This window comes from Candoia aspera, chromosome 4 (assembly GCF_035149785.1).
Source record: "Candoia aspera isolate rCanAsp1 chromosome 4, rCanAsp1.hap2, whole genome shotgun sequence".
Classification (NCBI taxonomy): Eukaryota; Metazoa; Chordata; class Lepidosauria; order Squamata; family Boidae; genus Candoia; species Candoia aspera.
In genome coordinates, this window is record NC_086156.1 from 36,085,771 (window position 1) to 36,111,018 (window position 25,248).

The 25,248-nt window shown below is 45.0% G+C and overlaps 1 protein-coding gene across 1 annotated transcript in view; it reads right to left on the reverse strand.

The window, feature by feature from the left end:
- The window catches only part of COLQ (collagen like tail subunit of asymmetric acetylcholinesterase), a 57,884-nt gene that overhangs the window by 3,504 nt on the left and 29,132 nt on the right, over positions 1 to 25,248 (reverse strand). The window contains exons 8-16 of the mRNA XM_063303837.1: positions 24,408 to 24,434; positions 23,162 to 23,206; positions 21,644 to 21,679; positions 19,649 to 19,729; positions 9,581 to 9,677; positions 7,070 to 7,206; positions 5,872 to 5,991; positions 3,843 to 3,963; positions 1,471 to 1,573 (exon numbers count right to left, since the gene is read on the reverse strand). Of these exons, the coding sequence (XP_063159907.1) occupies positions 1,471 to 1,573; positions 3,843 to 3,963; positions 5,872 to 5,991; positions 7,070 to 7,206; positions 9,581 to 9,677; positions 19,649 to 19,729; positions 21,644 to 21,679; positions 23,162 to 23,206; positions 24,408 to 24,434 (767 nt within the window). The remainder of the gene's footprint in view (positions 1 to 1,470; positions 1,574 to 3,842; positions 3,964 to 5,871; positions 5,992 to 7,069; positions 7,207 to 9,580; positions 9,678 to 19,648; positions 19,730 to 21,643; positions 21,680 to 23,161; positions 23,207 to 24,407; positions 24,435 to 25,248) is intronic.

Below are 25,248 nucleotides of genomic sequence, written 5' to 3' on the forward strand. Positions count from 1 at the left end.
GCAGGTGGGCAGGGGGTGAACATGGCTGGCTGGGGGGTGCTGCAGCATGAATGTGGGGGGGGGGGTGCTGTGTCCCAGAACAAGCACAGGCCAGGCAGGGGGCTGCTGTGGCACAGGTGGGTGCTGCGGCCTGGCACAAGCACGGGTGGGTGGGTGCTGCAGCATGGCACAAGCATGGCCAGGTGGGTATGTGCTTCAGAGTACGAGATCCCTGGGATCTCATACTCTGTAGTGGGGCTGCTCAGAAGAAAAAGCAACAGGAACGGGAGTGACTTGCTGCCTTCCCTGCCAGCTTCCCCATTGACTTTGCTTGGGGGAAGCAGGCAGGGAAGGTTGCAAATGGCGATCATGGGACTGTGCTGCAACCATTGTAAGTGCAAGCCAGTTGCCAAGTACCCAAATCAGGATCATGTGACCATGAGGATGCTGTGACAACTGCAACTTTGAGGTCCTGTCATAAGTGCAACTCATTTAGCACTGTCATAACTTTGAACGGTTGCTGAACGAGTGGTCATTAACCAAGGACTACCTGTATTAGGTTCTTTCATGCTTCTTAGAAATCTTCCAAGCAGCATGGAACAACAGTTCAGTAGCAATAGGTACTGAGAAGATGGTTTGGTAGAACTCTAGAAAATCCTCATTGTCTTTATATCCATTCATATTTAGGAGGCCACACAAAGTAAATCTGTGACCACATGTACTTCCCCACTCCAAAACTGTGGTCCATTCCCTGGAACCCACTCAAATGAGCCCACTCATCAGCTTGACAATAAAAGAATTGAAATGCAAATTAATAGGGAAATCATTAACTGGATTGAATTAATTAAATATTTAATATTAAAACAAATATGATCAAATATTCTTGGTGATATGCAATTATCTCTAGATGAGCATTAAGACCTGCCAGCTAGCTTGGGGATCTAAAAGAGGGAGGCAGCCCCGGGTTGGTGGTTTGAAGACACCCTCTCTGCCTTTTTAGTTTCTCTTCTAATTTTGCATGTTTTGTGCTTTTTATAAGGGTTTTTATGATCTTTTATTTGTAAACTGACCAACGGCACTTCCATAGTGAGATGGGTGGTCTATAAATTTGATAAATATAAATAAATAAATAAATAAATCTCTAAAACACAATCACTCCCTCAATCTATCCACTTCAGTGTTTCATTCCTCTTTGTTTTTCAAATAATCAGTGGGTGAGTGAATGATTTTGCAGACTTACTTAATTATCTCTCTGCAACCATCAATTTAGGATGAAATTAATCACTCCTACCACCTCTAAGCAAATACAGAAGATTTGTTCTTTAGGTTTTAGGAAGTTTTTCTCTGAACCAACTGCAGTTTCCCTCCTTTGTTAATTATCCCTCCCTTCCCTGCAAAGAATTATACTGCCTCTCTCTTCCTTCTTCCTGTGGTTGACACTTGCTCAATCAAAGAAGCTTCTTCTATAATTCAATTTTAAAATGGCCATACCCAGGGAGATATGTTTTGCATGTTAAGTATCCAAAATCATTCCCATCACATTCTTCTGCACCTTCATGCCGATATCCATCCCCACAATAAGCACGGTGGCATCCTATTGATTACAAAAGAGAAAACAAAAACATCTGTTCACTTTGAGGAGTCATGGCCCACCTTATCTGTATGGCCTTAGAAGATATGATAATAATGCAATACCACCATCCCCAAAAGAAAGAAACCCTGACCCAAACACACATAGAGCTCTGAAGTCTTCCTTTCACTGGCTGAATGTTCAGTGGCTTATTGTAACATGTTGCTTCTCTCACCCCAGGAACATTCCTGCATGCTTAGATTTGCCGACTACTGTAGTGGCAAGGGTCAGAGTCTTAGCTCCCAGGGGCACTAAGACCATTTTCCTATTAGCGTACTCCACAACTCACATTTTCTGTGCAATAATGCTATGAATAGACTGGTCTAAATTTAGGTAATCAAGTTGCTTTCAGGTACTATATGTTATCAGCCCCAGCCAGTAGTCCAAGAGTCAGGAATTGTGAGAACTATAGCCTAATACAGTGTTTCTCAACCTTGGCAACTTTAAGATGTGTGGACTTCCACTCCCAGAATTCCCCAACCAGCATGGATGGCTGGGGAATTCTGGGAGTTGAAGTCCACACATCTTAAAAGTTGCCAAGGTTAAGAAATACTGGTCTAATATCTCTGGAAGGTACCAGATTGCCTTTTCCTACATTATTTACTAAAAACAAAAAAAAGAATGAAAGGCAAAAATAAAAACTGGACTAAAGTAATCCAGGGAGTGTCATGGCTACATAAAGGATTTGAATGTTGATGTTACGTTCTTTCTTCAGTACTCAAATTACTACCCAAATACTGAGTGTTGCTAATCAGACAGTAGAATTAGTTTGAAACTTATTCAAAGAAAACAGTTTCCCCAGATTTAATAGGAAGCTTTTAAGCTACTAATTCCAACAACCATTTCAACTAGCCTTGCCCGACCCACATAAACATCTGTATTTGCACCAGCAATTTATTTTATTTTATTTATTTTCTATCCCGCCTTTATTATTTTTATAAATAACTCAAGGCAGAGAACATACTTAATACTCCTTCCTCCTCCTCTTTTCCCCACAACAACAACCCTGTGAGGTGAGTTGGGCAGAGAGGCAGTGACTGGCCCAAGGTCACCCAGCTGGCTTTCATGCCTGAGGCGGGACTAGAGCTCACAGCCTCCTGGTTTCTAGCCCGTTGCCTTAACCACTAAACCAAACTAGGCTTTGGGTTTGTGGGCCTCCTGGTGCTAAGGTTTTTCCACCTCTGGTCTTAGATGGGGTTGCACTGCCCCAGACGGACCCAGTGCGCAATCTGGGGGTCCTCATAGACTCATGGCTCCTGCTCAAAGAGCAGGTGACAGCCGTGGCTAGGAGGGCCTTTGCACACCTTCGGGTTGTGCGCCAGCTGTGCCCATTCCTAAACTGAGAGGCTTTGCTCACGGTCACTCATGCCCTCGTGACCTCCCGTCTGGACTACTGTAATGCGCTCTACATGGGGCTGCCCCTGAAGAGCATTCGGAAGCTTCAACTGGTGCAGAATGCAGCTGCACGGATAGTAAATGGTGTCGGATATTCGACACATGTAACACCACTGCTACGTGAGCTGCATTGGTTGCCAGTGTGCTTCCGGGTGCAATTCAAGGTGCTGGTTGTCACCTTTAAAGCCCTTCATGGCTTGGGGCCGGGTTACCTAAGGGACCGCCTTCTCCCAGTTGTTTCTGCCCATCCAATTCGATCTAGTGGGTTGGGTATGCTGCGGGTTCCATCAGCCAGGGAGTGTCGGCTGGCGGGAACTAGAAGGCGTGCCTTCTCCTCCGTAGCGCCTGCCCTCTGGAACATCCTCCCTCCAGAAATTAGGATGTCCCCGACCCTGTTGGCCTTTCGTAAGGCCATAAAGACCTGGCTTTGTGCCTGGGCCTGGGGCCTCGAGCGTGTGGAAGGTCCTGTCTCTTGGCTGTATTAATATCTATGCATTGCTCACTTGGCAGCCATATATATTTATTTTGTATTTATTTTATATTTTAACTGTTTTAATTATAATTGTTTTAATTGTTGTAAGCCGCCCAGAGTCACTTGTTGAGATGGGCGGCTATAGAAATCAATCAATCAATCAATCAAATAAATAAATAAATAAATAAAACTGGCTCAATTGCATTAAGACAAATCATGTCACTAGTTAGCAAGCATCATATAGGACAGCACACTGTACTATTGTTCCAGTGCAACTGCATGTACGTATGAATTATGCTATTTATTTTCCTATATTTTTTATATAAGCTAAAATAAGAAACTGAGAAATGAATGGGCTGAACATACTTATACAGTCATCAGTCACAATGGTGTTGCCATCATCACATTCTTCTCCATCTTGGATGATGCCATCTCCACAGATGTTACTATCTCTTATCAGATGGTCCAGTGGATAGGAAGGCTCTAGCTGCTGACAGGGAAGAAGACGAGTTACATAAACTGAGCTCATTTGTAGGAAGAGGGATGCTTTAGTCTATGGTACTGCAGCCAAAAATCAGGAGGAGTTTGGTAGCAGCTTTTGTGAGTTGGAGCGAGCTGTAGCTCTTGAAAGCTGACACCTTTTAAAGCAATGTGTTACTCTGAAAAGGTGGTTACTCAATTCCTTCTGATAAAATGCACTGTAACCAATACCATCCTTACTGATTTGGAAAAACAGACATTGGAGACATGTGGCTATAGAGCATACAGTATATTCATTTTACTTTTTACTGAATTCTTTTTTTAACCAGTATTCTGAAGTATTCAACTAGGTGAATTCCTGGGAATCCTAGATCAGTTATTTTGAGGGATCTGTGATAAAAATGTATACCCAAAACAGAATATAAGCCATGATGTGCATTTGAGGGAGTGTGTTCTCAAAGTTTTACTTTTTTTCATGAACCACATTATCCAAAGCATGACGTCTAAGGACAAATACAGACATTCCATTACTGGTTATGTGCTAGTTATATGCTGCCTAGACTCTACAATGAATTGAGTGGAATGCAAACTCATGTAATTAATTTACAAACAAAATAAAGTAAAATAAATAAAATAAGCTGGCCATGGGCTGATTGGGGAAATACGCTCTTCCACTTGTATCTTACCTGTGCTTATGTAATATTATGAATTGAAAATTGGTGCTACATGTCAATGATTTTTATTTGGGTTGCGGGGGAGGTTGTGCTTGTTAGATTTATATGCTGCCTTTCTTCCAAGAACTCCCTTCATTTTCATCCTGACAATAAGCCTATGAAGTAGAGAGCACCTGAGTCACCCAGAGTGTTTCCATGGCTGTGGGTAGATTAGAACCTGGTCTTCCCTATCCTACATCAAGACTTTAACCACTAAACTACACCTGTAGTTCATGCTACAACTATGGGATGTACATTTGCAGAACAGCAATGCTTGTTGTGCAATGTCATGTTGTTGGATCCAGGCTTAATCAATCAATCAGACCACCTGAACCCCATTCAGTGTGTCTATTGATTTCTGTTTACGAACATAAGGCAGTGTGTGAAACTGTGCAAGGACATGATGAAAGTGAGGATGTTTTGCGAGGATAGAAAAGTATGGGGAGGTATAGTGCATGCAATAGGTATAAACTAGATGTAGCTATTATTCCTTTTTTTCTTTTCTTTTCTTTTCTTTTCTTTTCTTCCTCCCTCCCTTTCTTTTCATTGTCCCTCTAATGACTTTTGTTTACTGTTTCTTACTCTGTTCTTCACTTTGCATCTCATTGCTTACTCGAAAGAGAGTCATAGTTATGCATATATGTACTGATTGCAACATTTTTTTCTGCAGATAGGAGTAAAATCAAAACCAAATTCAGTGGTATTTATTCCCAAATAAGGCTGCAGACTAAATTCTAGTGTGCCCAAGATACTGATATTATTTATGTATGTTTTTTATTTCTATGCTAGACTTCCTCTGGAACAGCCCAGAATAATTTACAAAAGAACAATAAAAGACTCTTAAATAAACTAATAGACAATATACCCAAAACAACAAATACAAAAACAAGGTTAATTTTAAAAAGCAATATAATATTACAGACAAACTAAAAGACATTCTGGACCCCATCTTACAAATGCCTGAATTGTGATCCTAATAGAAGCCAGAATGGGGACCAGCCACACTTCCCTCAAGAAAGAGCTCCACACCAGAATTTCCTGAAATGCATTTAACAAAAAATAATTGGTACCTTAACTGCTTCTTTAAAAAACAACAACAAGATGCAAAAACCACTTAAATGTTTGCCTTTTTAAAATACAACCATTTCAGTGCTCAGGAAATCAAATGCTTTCAAAGTTGCCCTATTTCTTCTTCTTTTTACCTGGATTGGAAACCATCCAGAAGTATCTTTAAAATATAAAGATCGCTGATCTCTTCGAAATGCTAGGGCATTTTCTGTGTTTAATCTGTCCAGGTCTTCCTGATTATTCACCACAAAAATCTGGAAGTTAAAAATAGAAACAAAAAGGAGGTAGACTAGATCACCATAATATTGCCTGTAGCAGAATAATAGGTTGCAGCAGAGAAAGATAAATTGCTTCCAAATCTGAACAGCTTAGGATCAATATTTTGGACCTTTTCAGCTGACAGTCCTCCTCACAAAAAATGTTATTATGAATTTGAAAGCATTATGTGGTCTAATCATTAAACAATATTTCAAATGCTTGCCCCTCTGTAATTAAAATCAGAAAATGTTATCTAACTATACATGTAATAATTTTTACAAGAAAAATGGATTGGAGGAGAATATGAAGAATATGTAAAATGTGCAAATGGGTAATATTTGCTTATTCCCTATAAAGGGAAAAATATATGTAAGAGTTGAACATGGGCTTATATTCCTCCAGTGCCGTTCAGTCATAGACAAAAATACAAGGAATTTAGAGCAAGTGTGTAATTTAAGGATACTTGAAATGTTAATATGCTCATTCAGAAGCACAGCATGACATTGCTAACCCAATGACATTGCCAGAATTAAGTACAAGTAGTCCTTGTTTAGCAACCACAATTGGGACCAGCAACTCCATTGTTAAGCACTGTGGTCGCTAAGTGGAAAGTCATGTGATCACAATGGACTTAGAATGTCACTTCCCATTCAATCATTAAGCAAGTCACTGCAGTTGTTAAGTGGGACATCATGTGACCGCAACTTATGATTTTCCTGTGGCGTTCTCCATTAACTCTGCTTGTTGCAAGCCAGTTGGGAAGCATGCAAATGGTGAACGCATGACTGCAGGATGCTGCAATGGTTGTACATGCAAAGATTGGTTGCAAAGCTGTTTTTTTTTACACTGTCATAACTTCCAATGGTTGCTAAATGAGGCAGTCGGTAAATGAGGACTACCCGTATGTCTCAAGAGTGACACTGCAAAAGCATTCAACTTATTTTGGTCGATTTATCTGGTTTCAATATCAAATTCTTAATTATATCCATAGCAATCCCAGTTTGTCAACAAAGCAATCCTGACATGCTTCAATTACATAATATGCCCATCTTAACTCCTATCAAACTCACTTACTGCAGGTACTTTGGAATAGGCCTCTCCAAACAGTGGTTCCTCATATGGCGGACCATTCATATTTTGCTGAGAGTTGCAGAGACATTTCCCTGGAGGTCCTGGAAGCCCTTTTTCCCCTTTTGGCCCCATTATTTGCCCTAGAAAATATCAGATTGCCAAACTAGGAAGTTCTGAAATAGGCAAAGACATACTAGAAAAAGCAAACCGGGCCATCTAAACCTCTAATATTTATAACACAAGTGCTGTAAATAAATAAGTGACTTTTTCTTTTAACTCTAATAAATTGGAGAGTTGGGATACAGGTATAACCCTTCCATACTTGGTTCTGGATGGGGTGGCACTGCCCCAGACAGACCCAGTGCCCAATCTGGGGGTACTCCTGGACTCACAGCTCCTGCTCAAAGAGCAGCTGGCACCCGTGGCTAGGGAAGCCTTTGCACAACTTCAGGTTGTGAATCAGTTGCACCTGTTCCTGGGCTGGGGGGCCATGCTCACGGTCACTCATGCCCTTGTGACCTCCAGACGGGACTACTGCAATACCCTTTACATGGGGCTGCCCTTGAAGAGTATTTGGAAGTTCCAACTGGTGCAGAATGGAGCAGCATGGGAAATTACAGGTGCCGGTTACTTGGCGCATGTGACATTACTGCTCTGCGAGCTGCACTGGCTTTCAGTGTGCTTCCAGATGCAATCTAAGGTGCTGGTTGTCACCTTTAAAGTTCTTCGTGGCTTAGGACTGGGTTACTTTTGAGACCATCCCTCCCCTACCTGATCTGGCAAGAGGGGCATGCTCCAGGTACCGTTGGCTAGGAAGCACTGGCTGACGGGGCCCAAAGGAGAGCCGTTTCTACCATGGCACTTGCCCTTTGGAACATTATCCCCCCTGAGATTAGATTGTCCCATCCCTGTTGGCCTTTGGTAAGCCCTTGAAAACGTGGCTTTGTGCCCAAGCCTGGGGCCCTGGGCATGGGATAGAGCCCATCTCCTGGCTGTGTGGATGATTGGTTATATAATGCCTGGCTGCTATGTGTTTTATTTTTATTTTCTATTTTTTTATATTGCGTATTTTACTTATTTTACTTATTTTACTGTAACTCACCTAGAGTCACGTAAAAGTGAGATGGCAGCTATATAAATGGATTAAATAAAGGAATAAATAAACAATGCTCTTTTGAATATGTTGCTGGTCTTCCAGTTCTAAGAGCTCTAGTTGAATTGTTTTTAGCCATTGTTTCATTCATCCAAAACTTTTCATGGGCTGCAGCTGTAGCCCCAAAACTCAGGCATCCAAGTTGGCATGGAGCTGGAAAGAACCAAGTCCCTGAATTTGATAGAGAAATGCCTGATACCTTTGCAAAGTGGCTTTTTCGCTCCCTAACAATATGAACCACAAGTACTTCAGGCAAAGCAAAAAAGCATTCATTAAGGCAGGTCAAGTCTTTAAATAGGGTACAGTAATCATGTTTGGTGAAGCTGAGGGCCAGCGGAAAAGAGGAAGACCTTCAATGCGATGGATTGATACAATTTCAGTAACAATGGATGCAAACTTTGGAACAGTCAGGCATATGGCACAAGACCGAACAGCATTTCGTTCTGTTATACACAGGGTCGCCATGAGTCGTAAACGACTCGACGGCAACTAACAACAACAACATACATTTGATATATGATAGGTATACAGAAAGCAACAAATCAGACAATAAAGGTAATTGATGTACAATAAAGGCTCTGTTAGATGTGAGAAAAGACAAACATCTTTGGATAAAATATGTTGCATCTCCTCCTTCCCTACCCAGGTTTGTTTCTTCTTAACATTTATAGCTTTGATCAAGGACTTCAGAATACTGATCAATCAATATTGTTTGATTGCTCTCATCACTGTCCCTTAAAGGCAAATTTTTGCACATCAAAGGAAACGGCTTTGGCATAAAGGAAAAACATATTTTCCTAAACTTCAAAAGGAAGCATAGACACCATGCTAAAATGCTAGTATCACTTTTATTTAGATGTTAGTAATAAACCCTAAAATTCTACATAACGCAGCATTTACATTAATGTCGGCTATCAGAAAATGGATAATTGTATCAATAATCTTGAATATGAGAAGGAAGATTGCACGGTGACTGAAATCGCTGTACATCTCTCTTATCTAGTTCAGAGAGGGATGGGAACAATCTGTTCCTTCTTTGCTCGCTCTCTCACACGATACATCACATCAACAATCAATTCCACATTTATCATAGTTTCAAAGGGACGGAGGATAATATCATTCTGCCTTTCCAGCATATGATAATGAAGGAAGGGGGGAAATGTGCCCTGTGATTTTAGCCATGGCAAATGCTTATTGACTTCCACCTATACCCTCCAGAAAGTCTACTGACCCCTAAAATGCTACCTTAAAAATACGAAATTCCTTCAGCTAGTGGTTGAACAAACATAAAGGGTATATTCTGTTTAGCATAATTACATTATTAGAATAGAGGAACAGCTATTAAGAAAGCCCAGTCTTACCTGATACTAACTGTCCTGGTGGACCCGATACTCCAGGAGAACCAGGCCTACCTGGTGGGCCTGTACTTCCAGGGGGTCCTACATCTCCTTTTTGTCCCTAAAAAAAAAGAAAAAAGAAAACTATTTTATAAATATTTCTTGCATGTTACTATAATCTGTAACATAAAGGAAGTTACAAAGTCTTAAGTCAGTGTTTTTCAAACGTGGCAACTAGAAGAGGTGACTTCAACTCCCCGAATTCCCAGCCAGCAGTCTACCCATCATACAGTTGCCAAGTTTGAAAAGCACTGTCTTAAGTCATGTTAAACTTAAGCATGCATGTCTTAAGTTTAACATGCATGCTAATCCAAGTAATAAAGCACTTTTGCCTTTTCACATATAGTTAGATATTCCAAAGTAGGATTTTATTTGAAATGAAGCCAGTGAAATCACCCCACAGCTCTTCATGCCTCCTACATGTATCCATGTACCTATCTGAATAAAATATGCATTTATTTACTGTCAAAAAGATCCTCTGTATTCCCCTATTCTGCACTTTCCATTGAATAGGCACTTTTTCCAAGAAAAAAATGTTTGCATGGCTGTAGGAGCATCTTTTTGTCAAACCCATTCATTCCTAGGGAAAATTAATTTATGAATACATGATTTACTGGTGCCAAGCTGAGTTTCGTTGATTTTGAGAAGCTAAGCAGGGACAGATTGGGCTACTACTTGGACAGGAGTCTATCTGAAACTCCCAGCTTATACCTCCCAGGGGTATAAGCAAGACTGGGAGGACAAAAAGCCAGGAATGTAGCAATAGAAACCACAAATCAATCAGAAGTCGGGTTTGACTTGAGGGATTTTTTACCTTTTACTTGCCACAATTTATACTTGAAGATAGATAGAACTTTACTTTCACAAGATCTGCTGTAACAACAGAACATTACTATGGACAACCTAGGCAGCTTTTTGAAAAACGACTTGGAGATAAACCATTATGTTGCTGGCATGCAAGCTTTTAATGGAAGAAATGCTGAGGGAATACACTGCCTAGGGTCCTTGGTTAATGCCATTTGTTCCAGCCAGTGGCTAAGATTTCTAGCTCTCAGCATATCTTGCTTTATTTCACATCCTCCCACAACAATGGCACCACACAGCATCAGGATAAACACCCTGTTTCTAGCTGTGATCTGGTGTGTGTGTGCATGTGTGTGTATGTGTGTGTGCATGCGTGCATGCATGTGCCTTTGAGTCAGTGTTGACTCCTGGCAATAGCCTAGACTAGTCCCCACAGTTTTCTTGGCAAGATTTTGGAAGTGGTTTGCTGTTGCCTGCTTCCTAGGGCTGAGAGGGAGTGACTGGCTCAGGGTCACCCAGCAGGCTTTGTGTCTAAGGCAGGATAGAACTCACGGCCTCTCAGTTTCTAGCCTGCTGCCTTAACCACGACACCAAACTGGCTCATTAGGGACAACCTTATTAAGTCCTATAGGTTGCTGGTGTATAAAGCTGGTTTGTGGGTTGACCACGTAGACTGTGCCAGGAATATATGCTGTGCTTGCTTTGATCTTTTTTAAAAAAAAAAAGGAAAAGAAAGTGTGTGAGTTAACGGAAATGTGGTAAAGCAAAACAGTGGTGGAGGAGATTATAGAGCAGTGTTTCTCAACCTTGGCAACTTTAAGATGTGTGGACTTCAACTCCCAGAATGCTGGCTGAGGAATTCTGGGAGTTGAAGTTCACACATCTTGAAGTTGCCAAGGTTGAGACACTCTGTTATAGAAGGACTAATTTATTTAAAACATTTATAGGGAACTTCCTCTTATCTTCCATCAAGGAGGTTTAAAGCCACTACAAACATCCAACAGCAATATTCAAATACAGTTAATAAACTGAGAGAGTGAGAAAGAGAAGAAATTGGAAAAAGCCGAGAGAAAGCAGCAGAAAAATGTTGATGACTACAGGTCTGAAAACAGACTCTAGATCAGCCTTTCTCAGCCTTTTGACCCTGGAGGAACCCTTGAAATATTTTTCAGGCCTCGGGGAACCCCTGCACATTCAGGCTCAAATATAGGCCAGAAGTTACAAAATTATTATATCCGTTTCACCTGCAGGCCTGTATATATGCATTATCAGTGTTCTTAAACTGAAAATAAAGAATGAAACTTACTTCTTTAATGTGAAATTGCCGAATTTGAAATAATTTTTTAAATAAATCATGATCTCCCAGGGAATACCTAGTGACCTCTTGCAGAACCCTAGGGTTCCTCAGAACCCTGGTTGGGAAACCATGCTATAGACTCTAGATCTAAAGGGGTATTTTTCCACAAATATTATTCATCCTCAAGATCTTTTCCACCAGCAACAATAGAATTCTACAGACTGGAACAGAGTGTCATGCGCTGCCTACCTCTGAATAACGTTCAGACACTGGGTTGCAAAGCAGGCTCTGGTTTATTTCAGGATAGGTACAACGTCGTTAGAAAAAGCTGAGAGTGACAGGAGCGCGCCGGTGCGGGGTTTAAATACCCCGCGCCGGTCAGCGCCCCCTCGCTCTCGGTCACGTCACCCCCCTTTGTCCCATGCGTTGCCCTGCCATTGGTTGAGGGTTTCTAGGATCGCCCATCCTCAGGTTTTCATTCTTCTGCTGATTGCTTTCAGCTGGGCGATCCCCGTGGTATTGCTGCTGATGGCTTGGGTGGCTCCGTGATCCGTTTATCTATTGTTTGTTAGCCGTTAGTCGTTGTGGGTTGATGGCTACTTAACTTGTACCCCTTCACCTATTTCCTTGTCATTGTCATGAGTGCCATTGCGCTGATTACTTTAGCTCAACGGCACTCATGACATACTGCCCCCTTTCCGAATAGTGTTCTCCCCCGGGTTTCTGGGTTTCCCCCATGGAGCTGTCAAAACGCCATTTTTTTTTTTTTTTTTTTTTTTTTTTTTCAAAGTTCCCGCCGGAGTAGTTGTCGCCCCTCCCTTTGCTCCTCCCTCTACCACGTGCCTTCCCAGGGTGTGTCCATGGTGCGCATGCTCGGGTTCTGACCTGGCGTGCGCATGCTCCAACCACACCCTGTTTGTTTGGCTTAGTTCGGCGAGGCGAGAGGCGTGGCTGGTCGGGTGCTGCTCAGCTCCAGGTAGGGCCCTTTTTTGCTTATTTGGAGTGCGTCGCCTTTGTTGTGTCTCCTGGGCGTTGCCCCCAGGTTGCCCTGTTGACTTGCTTGCCACTCCCCCGCGGCCAGGGGGCGGGGGGAGGGTGCTGGCGATCGTTTGTCACCACCCCGTGGGCCCGGGGCGGGGGGGGTGAGTCCCGGGGGGGGGAAGGTCCACCCAAGTCGCGGGCTTGGGGGGGGCCCCTTCCCTTGGGGCACGGGAGGCGGGGGGAGGCCTGCGGGGGGGGGGGTTGGTTTTGCTGACCTTGATTGCGGTTTGTCGGGGTATGCCCGGTGGAATGCTCTGGTCAGGTCAGGCGCTTTAACGTTGTGCGCCGCCACCCATTCCGGGTGGGGGAAGTGTTTCCACCTGACCAGATAGTGTAGGGTTCCTCGTTGCTTGCGTGAGTCGAGGATGTCCCTTATCTCGAAGTGGTGTTGCCCGTCGATCATAAGCGGTGCGGGCTGAGGCGTGCTTGGGTGCCATCGGGAGGTGGTTGCCGGTTTTAGGAGGCTGGTGTGGAACACCGGGTGGAGCCTCCGGAGGTTGTGTGGCAGGTCCAGGCGTATTGCTACCGGGTTCACTATTTGCGTGACTCGGAACGGCCCGATGTACTTAGGCCCCAGTTTTTTCGAGGGTTGGGTTGACTTTAGGAACTTGGTGGAGAGATAGGCCATGTCCCCCGCCTGGAACGTCGGTTGTTGGCGCCGGTGCTTGTCGGCCTGCTCTTTGTAAGCAGCCTGTGCCTCCTTCAGCGCCGCCGTGATTACTGGCCATGCTTCCGCGATCTTCCGTCCCCAGTCGCTGGCGTCCACCTGGGGTTCCGGGGGTTGAGGTAGCTCCGGTATGGGGACGAAGTCGCGCCCCGAGACTACTTCGAACGGGGTTTTTCCCGTGCTCGTGTGGACGGCGTTGTTGTATGCGACTTCGGCGAACGGGAGCAGTTCAGCCCAGTCGTCCTGGTGGTAGTTCGTATAGGATCGTATAAATTGCTCTAAGGTGGCATTAAGAACCTCAGTGGCTCCGTCCGTCTGCGGATGCCAAGCCGTAGACAGGGCCTGTTGGGTCCCCGTCAGCTTCAAGAAGGCCCGCCAGAATTTGGAGGTGAACTGCGTGCCCCTGTCGGTCACCACACGTGCGGGACATCCGTGTAGCCTGTACACGTGGATGAGGAAGAGTTTGGCTAGTTGTTGTGAGGATGGGACTGACGTGCAGGGGATGAAGTGGGCCTGCTTTGAGAAGTAGTCCTTCACCACCCAAATGGCCGTTTTCTTCTGGCTGGGTGGGAGGTCCACTATAAAATCCATAGAGATTTCCTCCCATGGGCGGGAGGGTTCTGCCACCCGTTGCAATAGCCCCGCGGGTTTGCCTGGTGCCCGTTTGGCCCGAGCGCACGTTGGGCAGGACGCCACGTAGGTTTTTACGTCTCGCCTGAGCGCGGGCCACCAGAATTGCCGCCGTGTTAGGTGTAGGGTCTTGAGGAACCCAAAGTGTCCCGCTTGCTTGGCGTCGTGTGACCTATGCAAGATCGCCTGGCGTTGCGAGTCCGGGACGTAGATTCTGCCTTCCCCCCATGCTAGGTCTTGCGCCATCGTTACCTTGTCGGGGTTTGCCAGGAACCAGGGGTCGGTTTTGAGGGCGGCGGCGAGGTCCGTGCGCATTCCCCCTGGTAGTTGCGGTTGCCTTCTTTCCGTCGCCGGTTGTCCCGCCGTCGGCTGCGCCGTAGCGTCGAGCTGCCTCCGTGCGCCGCTTCGGGTGGTCACGGCCATCCCCAGTTGCGAGGCGGATAGGACCGTCCCAATGGTGTCTGGGGCGGGCTCTTCGTCTTGGGGCAGCCGGGAGAGGGCGTCGGCCAGGAAGTTCTTCTTGCCCGGCATGAACTTCAACTGGAAATCAAAGCGGCTGAAGAATTGTGCCCATCGGACCTGTTTTGGGCTAAGGCGTCTAGGCGTTCGTAGGGCCTCGAGGTTCCGGTGGTCCGTCCAGACCTCGAATGGTTGGGTGGCTCCCTCGAGTAGGTGACGCCATGTTTCTAGTGCCGATTTCACCGCAAAGGCTTCTTTCTCCCAGACGTGCCATCGCCTCTCTGTCTCGGAGAACTTCCTTGACAGGTAGGCGCATGGTTTCAGGAGCCCCGTGGAGTCTTTTTGTAGGAGGATGGCTCCCAGGGAGAAGTCTGAGGCGTCGGCTTGGACCACGAACGGCCGTTCTGGGTCCGGGTGCGCGAGGATTGGCTCCGTCGTGAACAGCGCTTTCAGCTTGTCGAATGCGGTCTGGCACGCGGGAGTCCAATTCAGCACTGTGCCTGGGTTCTTGGCGCGTCTGGTGTCCCCCACCCCTTTGGTTTTGAGGAGGTCCGTTAAGGGTAGGGCTATCTCAGCGAACCCCCGGGCGAAGGACCTGTAGAAATTCGCGAATCCCAGGAAGCTCTGTAGTTGCCGTCTGTTGCGGGGCCGCTCCCAGTTTAGTACCGCTTCGACTTTTGCGGGGTCCATCTCGATGCCGTCCCCGGAGATTCGATACCCCAAATAGTCTAGGCGGTCTTTGTGAAACTCGCACTTTGTGGGCTTTGCATAGAGCTGCGCCCTTCTGAGCTTGTCGAGGACTTGCCTGACTAAGGTTACGTGTTCCTCGTATGTTTTTGTGTAAATAAGGACGTCGTCGATGTAGACCAGGACCCCTTTAAACAGATGTTCATGCAGTACCTCATTGATGAGCTGCATGAACACCCCAGGGGCCCCCGCGAGTCCGAAGGGCAGTACCTTGTACTGGAAAGCGCCTAGGGGGCAGTTGAACGCCGTCTTCCATTCGTCCCCCTCCCTGATTCGGATGCGATAGTACGCCTCGCGCAGGTCCAATTTGGAAAAGACTTTGCCCGTGGACAGGTGGGCGAGCATGTCCTTCACCAGGGGTAAGGGGTATTTGTTGGACAGGGAAGCCGCGTTTAGGCCCCGGTAGTCGGTACAGAGCCGTAGGGTCCCGTCTTTCTTCTCCCGGAATAGGACGGGGGCTCCGACCGGTGAGCATGCTGGCTCTATAAATCCCCTGTCTAGGTTTTTATCGATGAACTCCCGGAGGGTTGCCATCTCCTTCGGGGTCATCGAATAGATCTTTGGTCTAGGTAGGGGGACGTCGGGCAGTAGGTCGATTCGGCAATCCGTCTTGCGGTGGGGGGGTAGTTGGTCTGCCTCTGCTTCTCCGAAGACCTCGGAGAAGTCGGCGTATTGTTCCGGTAGGTCTGCAGTGGTAGCGGCGTTGTCTTGTGTGGTCGCCTCCGCTCGTCCTACCGTGGGGTTGCTTTTGCCAGCTGGTACTGGTGCTCGATACTCGCCGTCGCCGAATGTGAAGGTGCGGGTCGCCCAGTTGATCCGCGGGTTGTTTTTCGCGAGCCATGGCATCCCCAGGACTGCAATGGGCCGTCCGATGGGCGTGACTACGAACGATGTGCGCTCGGTGTGAGTGCCCATTTGCAGGGTGACCGGCTCGGTTTGTAGCGTGGCTGGTTTCCCCCCCGCTGTGGAGCCGTCCAGCTGGTGGAATGCCAGCGGCGTGGGGAGGGGGAAGCAGCGGAGTTCGAGTTTGGCGACTAGGTCGGGGTGGATAAGGTTTTTTGAGCACCCCGAGTCCACTAGTGCCGCGGCCGTGGTGGCTCCGTTGCCGGCAGAGAGTTGAATTGCTGCCAATATTACGGAGCTTTTGTCGTTTCGTTGAGGTGGTTCGCGTTGCTGTCCCGCCGCCTGCCTCGCCACGCGTTTCAGGGCAAGCGGGGAGCATTTCCCGCCGGCTGGTCGGGGTCGGTATTGTCCTCTTCTCCCCAGTAAGCGTCCCAGCCCTCTTCCGGTGTCGCTGTGGCCACGGTCATTCGGCGGTGAGGGGGCGGCCCCGGGTTGGGTGGTTTGGGGCTAATTTTCGGGGCGGGCTTGGGCGCGCTGGTCGGCGGTCGGTTGGCGAAGCAGTCCGCCGTCTTGTGCCCTAATTTGCCACACCTCCCGCAGGGCTCCCGGTTGAACTTCTTTTTAGGGTATATGGGGCCGGCCATCCCCCCGTGTGGTGCGGGTACCTTTTTCCCGACGTAGTTTGTGTCTTCCGTGGTTGTCATAAGGAAGGTGCGGTGCGCGTGTTCGGCTTTCCCCGCGAGGTGGATCCACCCGTGTAACGTTTCTGGGTCGTCGCGGTAGAGGGCCCATTGGAGAACGTCGCGGTTGAGCCCCTTTTTGAAGATTTCCAGCAGGGTGGTCTCAGACCAGTCGCAGACCTTTCCCGCGAGGGCTTTGAACTCCAGGGCGTAGTCAGGGACCGTGCGTGCGCCCTGTTTAAGTCTCTGGAGTGCGCTTTTCGCCCGTACTTTGGCTAGGGGGTCTTCGAAATAGTTTTTCATCTCGTTGATGAAAGCAGGGAAGGTGGCGAGGGCGGGGGAGCTGGACTCGTACAGTTGGACGTACCAGTCCGCCGCCCTGTCTTGGAGTTTGATTGCCACGGCGCCGATCTTGTCGGCCTCGGAGTCATAGGAGTGTCCGTGCCTCCCCATGAACTCCCTAGCGTTGGTGACGAAAAACGAGAGTTTTGAGGGGGTCCCATCGAAGAAGATGGGGAAGTCCTTTGGGGCCCGGGCGTTTTGCGCGGCCCCGCCTCTCGCTTCCCGGGATGTGGTGTCGGCCGCCTGTGCCGTCTGCTGGCTTTCCGCTGGCTCGTGTGGGTTCGGTGCTTCGCTCGGGGTGTGGGCTTGTGCGGGGACGTCATTGGGTGGCGCGGGGGGCATAAGCGCCTGGAGCATGGTCCGGAGTTCCGTCAGCTGAGCCCGCATGGCCGCGAGTTCAGCTCGTGCCTCCTCGTCCACAGCCCGCACCGCCGCTGGGGCCGGTTCCGTTGGCGCGTCCTCGGGGGGGGGGGGGGGTTCATCGTCCCTCCGCCGCGGGTCCGCTTCCTCCTCCGTCTGATGGGTGTCTCCGTCGTCCTCCTCCGTGTCGAGCACCGTGGGGCTGTCGCTCCACGCCCGTTGCTGGGGTGCGATGTGGGGCGCGGGGTCCTCCGCTGGTTTCGGAAGTCGTGCTGCTCCCTCCCGCGGTCGGGTTGCCTCCGTCGCCATCTCCCCTTGGGGTTGGAGCTGAGGCTCGGGTCGGGTGGGGCGGGCGTCCATGGCTCCGGGAGTCCGCGGTGCCTCTGGCCTCGGTCGGTCCTCCTCTGTCTCTTGCCGCGCGGCTCGCCCTCCTTGCCCGCGCCGTTCCGGCCTCATCTTGCTGGTCTTCTCGCCGTCTACTCCTCCCGCGGCTCGTTGTCGTCCGGTGGGGCTCGGCGAGGCTGAGTTTATGACTCTCAGCTTTATGTCATGCGCTGCCTACCTCTGAATAACGTTCAGACACTGGGTTGCAAAGCAGGCTCTGGTTTATTTCAGGATAGGTACAACGTCGTTAGAAAAAGCTGAGAGTGACAGGAGCGCGCCGGTGCGGGGTTTAAATACCCCGCGCCGGTCAGCGCCCCCTCGCTCTCGGTCACGTCACCCCCCTTTGTCCCATGCGTTGCCCTGCCATTGGTTGAGGGTTTCTAGGATCGCCCATCCTCAGGTTTTCATTCTTCTGCTGATTGCTTTCAGCTGGGCGATCCCCGTGGTATTGCTGCTGATGGCTTGGGTGGCTCCGTGATCCGTTTATCTATTGTTTGTTAGCCGTTAGTCGTTGTGGGTTGATGGCTACTTAACTTGTACCCCTTCACCTATTTCCTTGTCATTGTCATGAGTGCCATTGCGCTGATTACTTTAGCTCAACGGCACTCATGACACAGAGTCTGTGTCATGCCTGTGATGCTGTTGGTTAATCTGGCACTTGTAAGATTAGGCCTATATATATCCTGGTTTAGTGCAACTAACCTGAGAAGACTCTCAGCATGAACTTGAAGGAATCAATGAGATGAGCAAGATGCATCTCGGAATGGAAGTGGAAGTAACACCTTCTTAATTTAGCTGCCACCACAGGCACTTTATATGGAGACATCAGCTGGCTTTGGAGGCAGGAAATGACTCAGTGAGTGAGAAATATCTCTCTTATTTAAGAAATAGCTGCTTAAGTACCCATCTCAACTTCTTCCCAGTGGTCTTTCAAAACAACAATTTAATTTCAAGAAGCAAGTCTATGATGACCGTGAACATGAGATGTGTTTTATAACACAAATAAGAACAGTAGCAATAGTGGTAGCAGCAGTAGTAAAAAATTCTGAGAAACAATTGAGATTCAAGTTAACCATAATCTAAAATTTATTTAAATCCAGTGATTTTGGATCGCTTTTTCTAAGGCAAGGCTGTACAACATATCTAAGGATTTTCCTGCTTGCATCCAACCATGTTATATATGTACTGGGACAAAATCTTTGTGCTGCTGTTTCCTCATGATCCATGATGCTTCCCCAACCCATGAGCAAGACAGGCTTAAGTTGTTCTTAGCTGCACTGGTATTAAAATAGTCTTTTACCCCTGTATTTTGACACTGTGCAAAGATAGCCTTGAGGTATCTAAATTCTGTTAAGCTTTGTCACCCATTATCTTGGAAAGTTAGAGACAAGAAGGGTAGGATAATGATCAGTCTTGGGGACAACAAATTTAATGCCAGCATAGTTTTCTGATGACAACGGTGAGTGGAGAACACTTCAACTCAGCAGTGAGGAAAATCTTTAAGTAGCATGCTAGGAGCCACCAAAAAACAAAACAAAACAAAAACCTCAGTGTGAACAGGACAAGAAAGAAGTATGAGAAGGCAAAAAATCAAATGAAATTTAGTTTAAATTAACCTTTGTTTCCACCCTGGACCTGAAAATAAAGTAGGTTTATGCAGTCAAAAGCATAAAAAAGAAAATATTACATCTAGAGTTACACAACAAAATCAAATATATATTAGGGAAGTTGGGATTAAAATAAAATAAACAAAGCAAAATACAGTACAGGATTCCTACTTGTTTGCCTCGTTTCCCTGGCCGTCCAGTCGGTCCTCTGTGTCCTGATGCACCAGGTTCCCCCTTTGGACCCATTTCTCCCTTTATGGGGATGGAAAGGATAAAATCCAAAACTTTAGTGCAAAGATATGCACTTAGTTATGAAACTATCTTACTCAAAACTCAGCAGACACTCACATACATGCCAAAGAGAGAATATTCTACATGTTTGTATAAATATTAACTGAAGTACATTTTCCCCAAGGAACATTTCCTTGAAATCAGTAAGTTGTATCCTAAAATGTTGGGGGGAAGGTTGTAGAACTCTCAAGAAATAAATAATAACCATCAAATATGCTGAGATTTACTGTTAAGTTGTCAACCCACCTGTGTGCTTCTGCTGGCTCCTCCTATGAATGGGTTCTGCTAATGAACCATCTGAGTTTCATTTAGCAAGTTTAGCATAATGTGAGTACTGGACTATAACTTCATCCACCTGGAAAAAGCTTGAGAATGATACCATAAGCACACTACTGTAAAAACAATACAAAGCTTCATTCTTTTTCTTTTTTCCTTGGTCAGTGAAGCCACAGTCCAGTGCTTGCCTCTTATTCTGAACCACAAATATTTTGCTGGTTGCTTGTCATAGGAATAGAAAACTGGCCATACCTTGGTATTAACCATCAGCCCAAATAAATCTGAACTCAAACTATTCCCAAGATGCTGTTGTAGAAAGGGTTCTGACAAATAAGCAGAAACCAGAAATGGACAAGCTAAGGTCTTTAGGTCACAGAGAACATTTGCCTTCTTTCAGATGGCCTTCAGCCCAAGATCAAATTTACAAACATGGGAAGGGAGAAAGGGAAAAGAAGAAGGTGAGAAATGCATGAACAAGGCTCCACGTGGACATAATCCCATTGCTTGAACATTACTTGAATGTCAAATTAGGAAAGAAACCAGGGTTTCTCAACCTTAGCAACTTTAAGATATGTGGACTTCAACTCCCAGAATTCCCCAGCCAGCATGGGGAGTTCTGGGAGTTGAAGTCCACATCAATATCTTAAAGGTGCTAAGGTTGAGAAACACTGAATTAAACAATGAGCAATGGCAGCAACAGCACCAAATGCCTTCCTTTTTCTATAACCCCTCAAATGAATCTACTTTTTCTCCCTCATATGATTGACTAGCGTGAAACTACCTTGAAGAATATAAATGGATTTCTATACAGTAAAAGATAATCTGGTCTTTACAATTATGATCAGATGGTTATTATAACCAGATATTTATAAAATTCTAAACACTCAGACATAATAGTCATGGCAAAAATCTGTTAGCTGCAAGACCAAATTAACAAGAGCTGCATGACAATGCATGTTATTTAATTGCACGAATTGAGAATTTCCCAGTAGGTTGTACTCTCAACTCTTTTAAAAATCATTCCAATTTCACATTTTTACCTGGAACTGAATAGCTGAGACCCATATGGATCCCATTCTTTTGAACCATTAGCCCAGTGTTTCTCAACCTCAGTAACTTTAAGATGTGTGGACTTCAACTCCCAGAATTTCCCAGCCAGCATGGCTGAAGAATTCTGGGAGTTGAAGTCCATACATACATCTTAAAATTGCTGAGGTTGAGAAATACTATATTAACCTAATCAGAAGCAGCCTAATGAGTTCCACAGATTTTGCTTTTGAAAGTTCCTTAAACTTGGTTCAACATGCTTCAGCTAAAAATATGTACGAAGTAGAGGCCAGTAGGTATCTTACAATGGCTACAAACAGTTTACTTGCCTTATTTGGGGAAAAAGAGTAAAGGGAAACTATGGTCTTGACTGACTATCCATAGTGGCAAGACACATTTCAGTTAGGAATGAACAGTGCAATATTAATATTGAGTCCAACTGAAGACAACAAAACATAGTTCTGGGTAAATTGTTTCTCAAAAACCCTTTGAAATATTAACTCCAACACATGTCCATCATGTGCACAGGCTGAGCATCTCTGATGTACCTACCTTTTGCCCCAACATTCCAGGGAAACCTATGTATCCCTGCAAAGACAAAGTTGAGTGAAAAAATGAACTATCCTTTAATTAATAGCTTTGGGGTTTGGGTCATGGCCTTGTTTATTTGTTGTAAAGCATTTATAGGCTGCCCAACTCAGACCATGTGACTCTGGGCAGCACACAAAAAGAAAAGAAGAAGAAATACCATAATCAACCCATATAAAATGACATATCACATTAAAACTTACTAAAACAATAAAATGACAATGAGACAAAAAGGAACAAGTCACAATTTTAGTTAGCGTAAAGCAGTTGAAAATCTGTTTTTCTAATAATACTTGTGATGTTCTACTTTTAAAATACATTATGTGATACATAATATACCATATAATCTATTTGAACAATGTAAGGACAGAGATAATTATAGTTGTATTTAACCAATTCTGGGTGCAGTAATTATAATTTGCAAGAATTTAAATCAAATCAGTTGTGCTGTTTTCTTAACAATGAACATGGATGAATGCAGCTTTTAAACTTACATATATTTTAATTCATTGTATATTGGTTTTGCCATTGTTTACCCGTTACGCTCATTCTTTCTCTCCCTCATTTTGTCTCTATGTCCATCTATCCTGGAAACATGCCCAAAGTGATGTCATTTTAAACCCTGAGAGCTCCCTTTAAAAGAGCATTTCTTCAATTATATATTACTCATGTATGTTCCTATTCTTACCTCAACCCCTGGCTTTGTCTTAGAACTATATTTTTAATACACTGGAGCAAAAATAGATTTCCCAATATTGATCTTAATATATACACTGTGAATATGTGGTTTTGCATTTTAAACTCACATAAATCAAACCTCAATCATGAAAGAAAGAACAAAATAGACTTTGCATCTGTTGTACTGTTTAACATCTGTTGCTATGCACATGTACTTCAAAATACCATGTTCTGTTACAGAGGCAGACAACATAACAGGCTGCTCCTGTTATGTCCCTTCCAACCAGGATGCTAAAATGCATTCATGTGGTTTCCTGCCCTTTTTAGCTGGAAAAAATAAAACACATCTGTTTACTGTTTACTTCTCAGTAGAAACTTTCAAAATGGAATAAACCTGAAGGAGCGTTATGGTATGTGAGAAAGACCTTGAGAAATGGGGCAAAGAGGTGCTGCCTAGGGAATGGTCAGATAAGAGAGGGCATAGCCCGCAGCTGCATAATAGGTGGAGAAAGAGGCTCAGAAGAGACCCTCCCTAGTTTCTCAGGCTGTAAAAGAGATGGCAGGAGATTTGTACTTCCAGACTTGCAAGGTTCTGTTAATGTAGCCTTACAATAAAGTAGAGTTAGCTCATCTGGTCATGTTTCCTGTCTGGTCTACCTCAGAAGGCTGACAAGGGGAGAAAAAATATCCTCCCAAGTAATTTGGACAAAACCAGTCCTGCTCATTATGGCCTGCAGAACAAGAAAAAGAAATCATGCCTGTCCATGTAGAAAGTTTCTTGCTACTTTAGTAAGAGAATATTACCTTATCACCTTTGCTGCCTTTGACTCCTTTCTGTCCTTGGGCACCCTGTGGAAAACCGTATCAGAGCTATATAACACAGTAGTTCAAAAGTATGCTTTCTTCCCCCAGTGCCCAATGTTATATTAAATACAAAATCTCCACAGTCATGAAGGTATGTAGGTACAGAATACAGGTAGACTTTTGGCCATCCATGATTACCATTTTCATGGCAGATAAAGTGGCCATCTATTAGGGCGGTGTTTCTCAGCCTTGGCAACTTGAAGATGTGTGGACTTCAACTCCTAGAATTCCCCAGCCAGCCATGTTGTGTGTTTTAAAAATGATTTAGACTCAGAGCTTTGTTTCCTTCCTGAAACAATTAATCAATACTTTCGAGATGTCATTCAGTACTACAATTAATAGGCTTGCTTGAACAGCATTTGTGCCACATATTTTCGTTTGTAAGGGAAAGTTATTGTCAGAGAGTAAGTTGTAAGCAATGAATACATGTAGGAGGGGCTGATCGTGGGGCAACTCACTAGCAGCCTACTATTTCAACCTTGCCTTTATTTCAGCTCTAAGTATTTAAGGATTAGGAATGGGGTAGTTTCCATCAGCACAGGATGGTAGACCCATTTATTTTGTGCTGTGTTACATTGTCATCATTTTTCCTCATCTAGATAAGGGTAAGAGTATCAATTTTTTTGTCTGGACAGCTAGATCTTGGGACTCCTTGGCAGAGGATCAGCCTAAGAAATTATAACCCGAGTGTTATTTTTTTTTTAGCTGCTTATGTACTAGAACAACCACCCAGAACACAGACCTAGTTAGTTGTTCTTCATACATTGTTGCCTGGTAAGGTGGTGGAGCAAAGAAAATGGATTCTTCAGTTTAGGATGTTCGGCTACAGAGAATGCCAGTAATAGTCTGTGCAGGGTTTAAAGCCTATTTTAATTTGGTTTGCCATTTCTTTATTACTTTGATTCTGTTCAAGGGCATTCACAGGGGGGAATCAAAAAAATAAACACTGAGACTATGTGATCAAAGCCCTGCCCCCTTTTTACATGCATTGCACATGGGATGCATGTAAAAAGGGGCGTGTCTATGATCATGCAGTTGCTGTCACCATCATGGTTTTTTTGAGCCCTCCCTTTAATCTGTTCAACCTATTTTACTCCTGAACCAAATAAAGGTGCCCATTTTGTAAACTAAGTGGATGCATTATACTTATTCAGACACTGTACTACCAATGCTTGTTATCACTCACCTTCTCTCCTCCACCTCCCGGGTTACCCTAGAAAAAGAATAGTTTAACTCACTGAAATATGCCGCTTTGAAGAACAGAAAAGAAAGCCATAAATGTTTAGTTGCACTAACACTTTCCTTTGTAGATTTTAAAAGACAAAAGCAAGGAAAGCATACAAAGCGACAGCATCACACCTCAGCCTAGAAGCCAACATGACAAGAAATGATGTCCAGCAGGCACGCTTGACATTGCTTTGAACATTTAATAAGAAGCAACAGCCAGTGCAACTACTAGTGTAAATCTCATTGCAGCAATCTCTATGATAAATCATTATCTTCACCTGCTTCCCTTATCTAGGATAGGTATGTCTCTGGCATTGGCTTTTACTGGGCTTCCAGTTAGACCCTAATCCTTTGTAGCAACATCTATAAGCATTTTAATGACACCTTTGAACTTGAAACTATCACTGAATTCACATATGGTAAAACTGTGACTGTTAAACATTAAAAAAGTGAAGTCGATAGGTACCTGTCTCATATAGATGCAAATGTAGATCAAACATCATTTTTGAAACATGGGTACAGAAATACTCTATTTTGCCGATCGGATCAAACAATCTTCTTATTATAAATCTGCTTGTTTCTTAGAATTATTATTTTTTAAAATGTATATCAGTCTTTCGGTCTATAGGCCATTAAGATTATTTTTAAAAACCAAGGAACTATAGAAGAATTCTCCCTTATATATGCATGCATGAAAACATGCCATTGGCATGCTGCACTCTAGTTTCTACTCCTCTTTCTCTCTCTATAAGTACAAAAGCAGGTCAGGATATCTGCATGTTTTGTATTATCAGTTGATG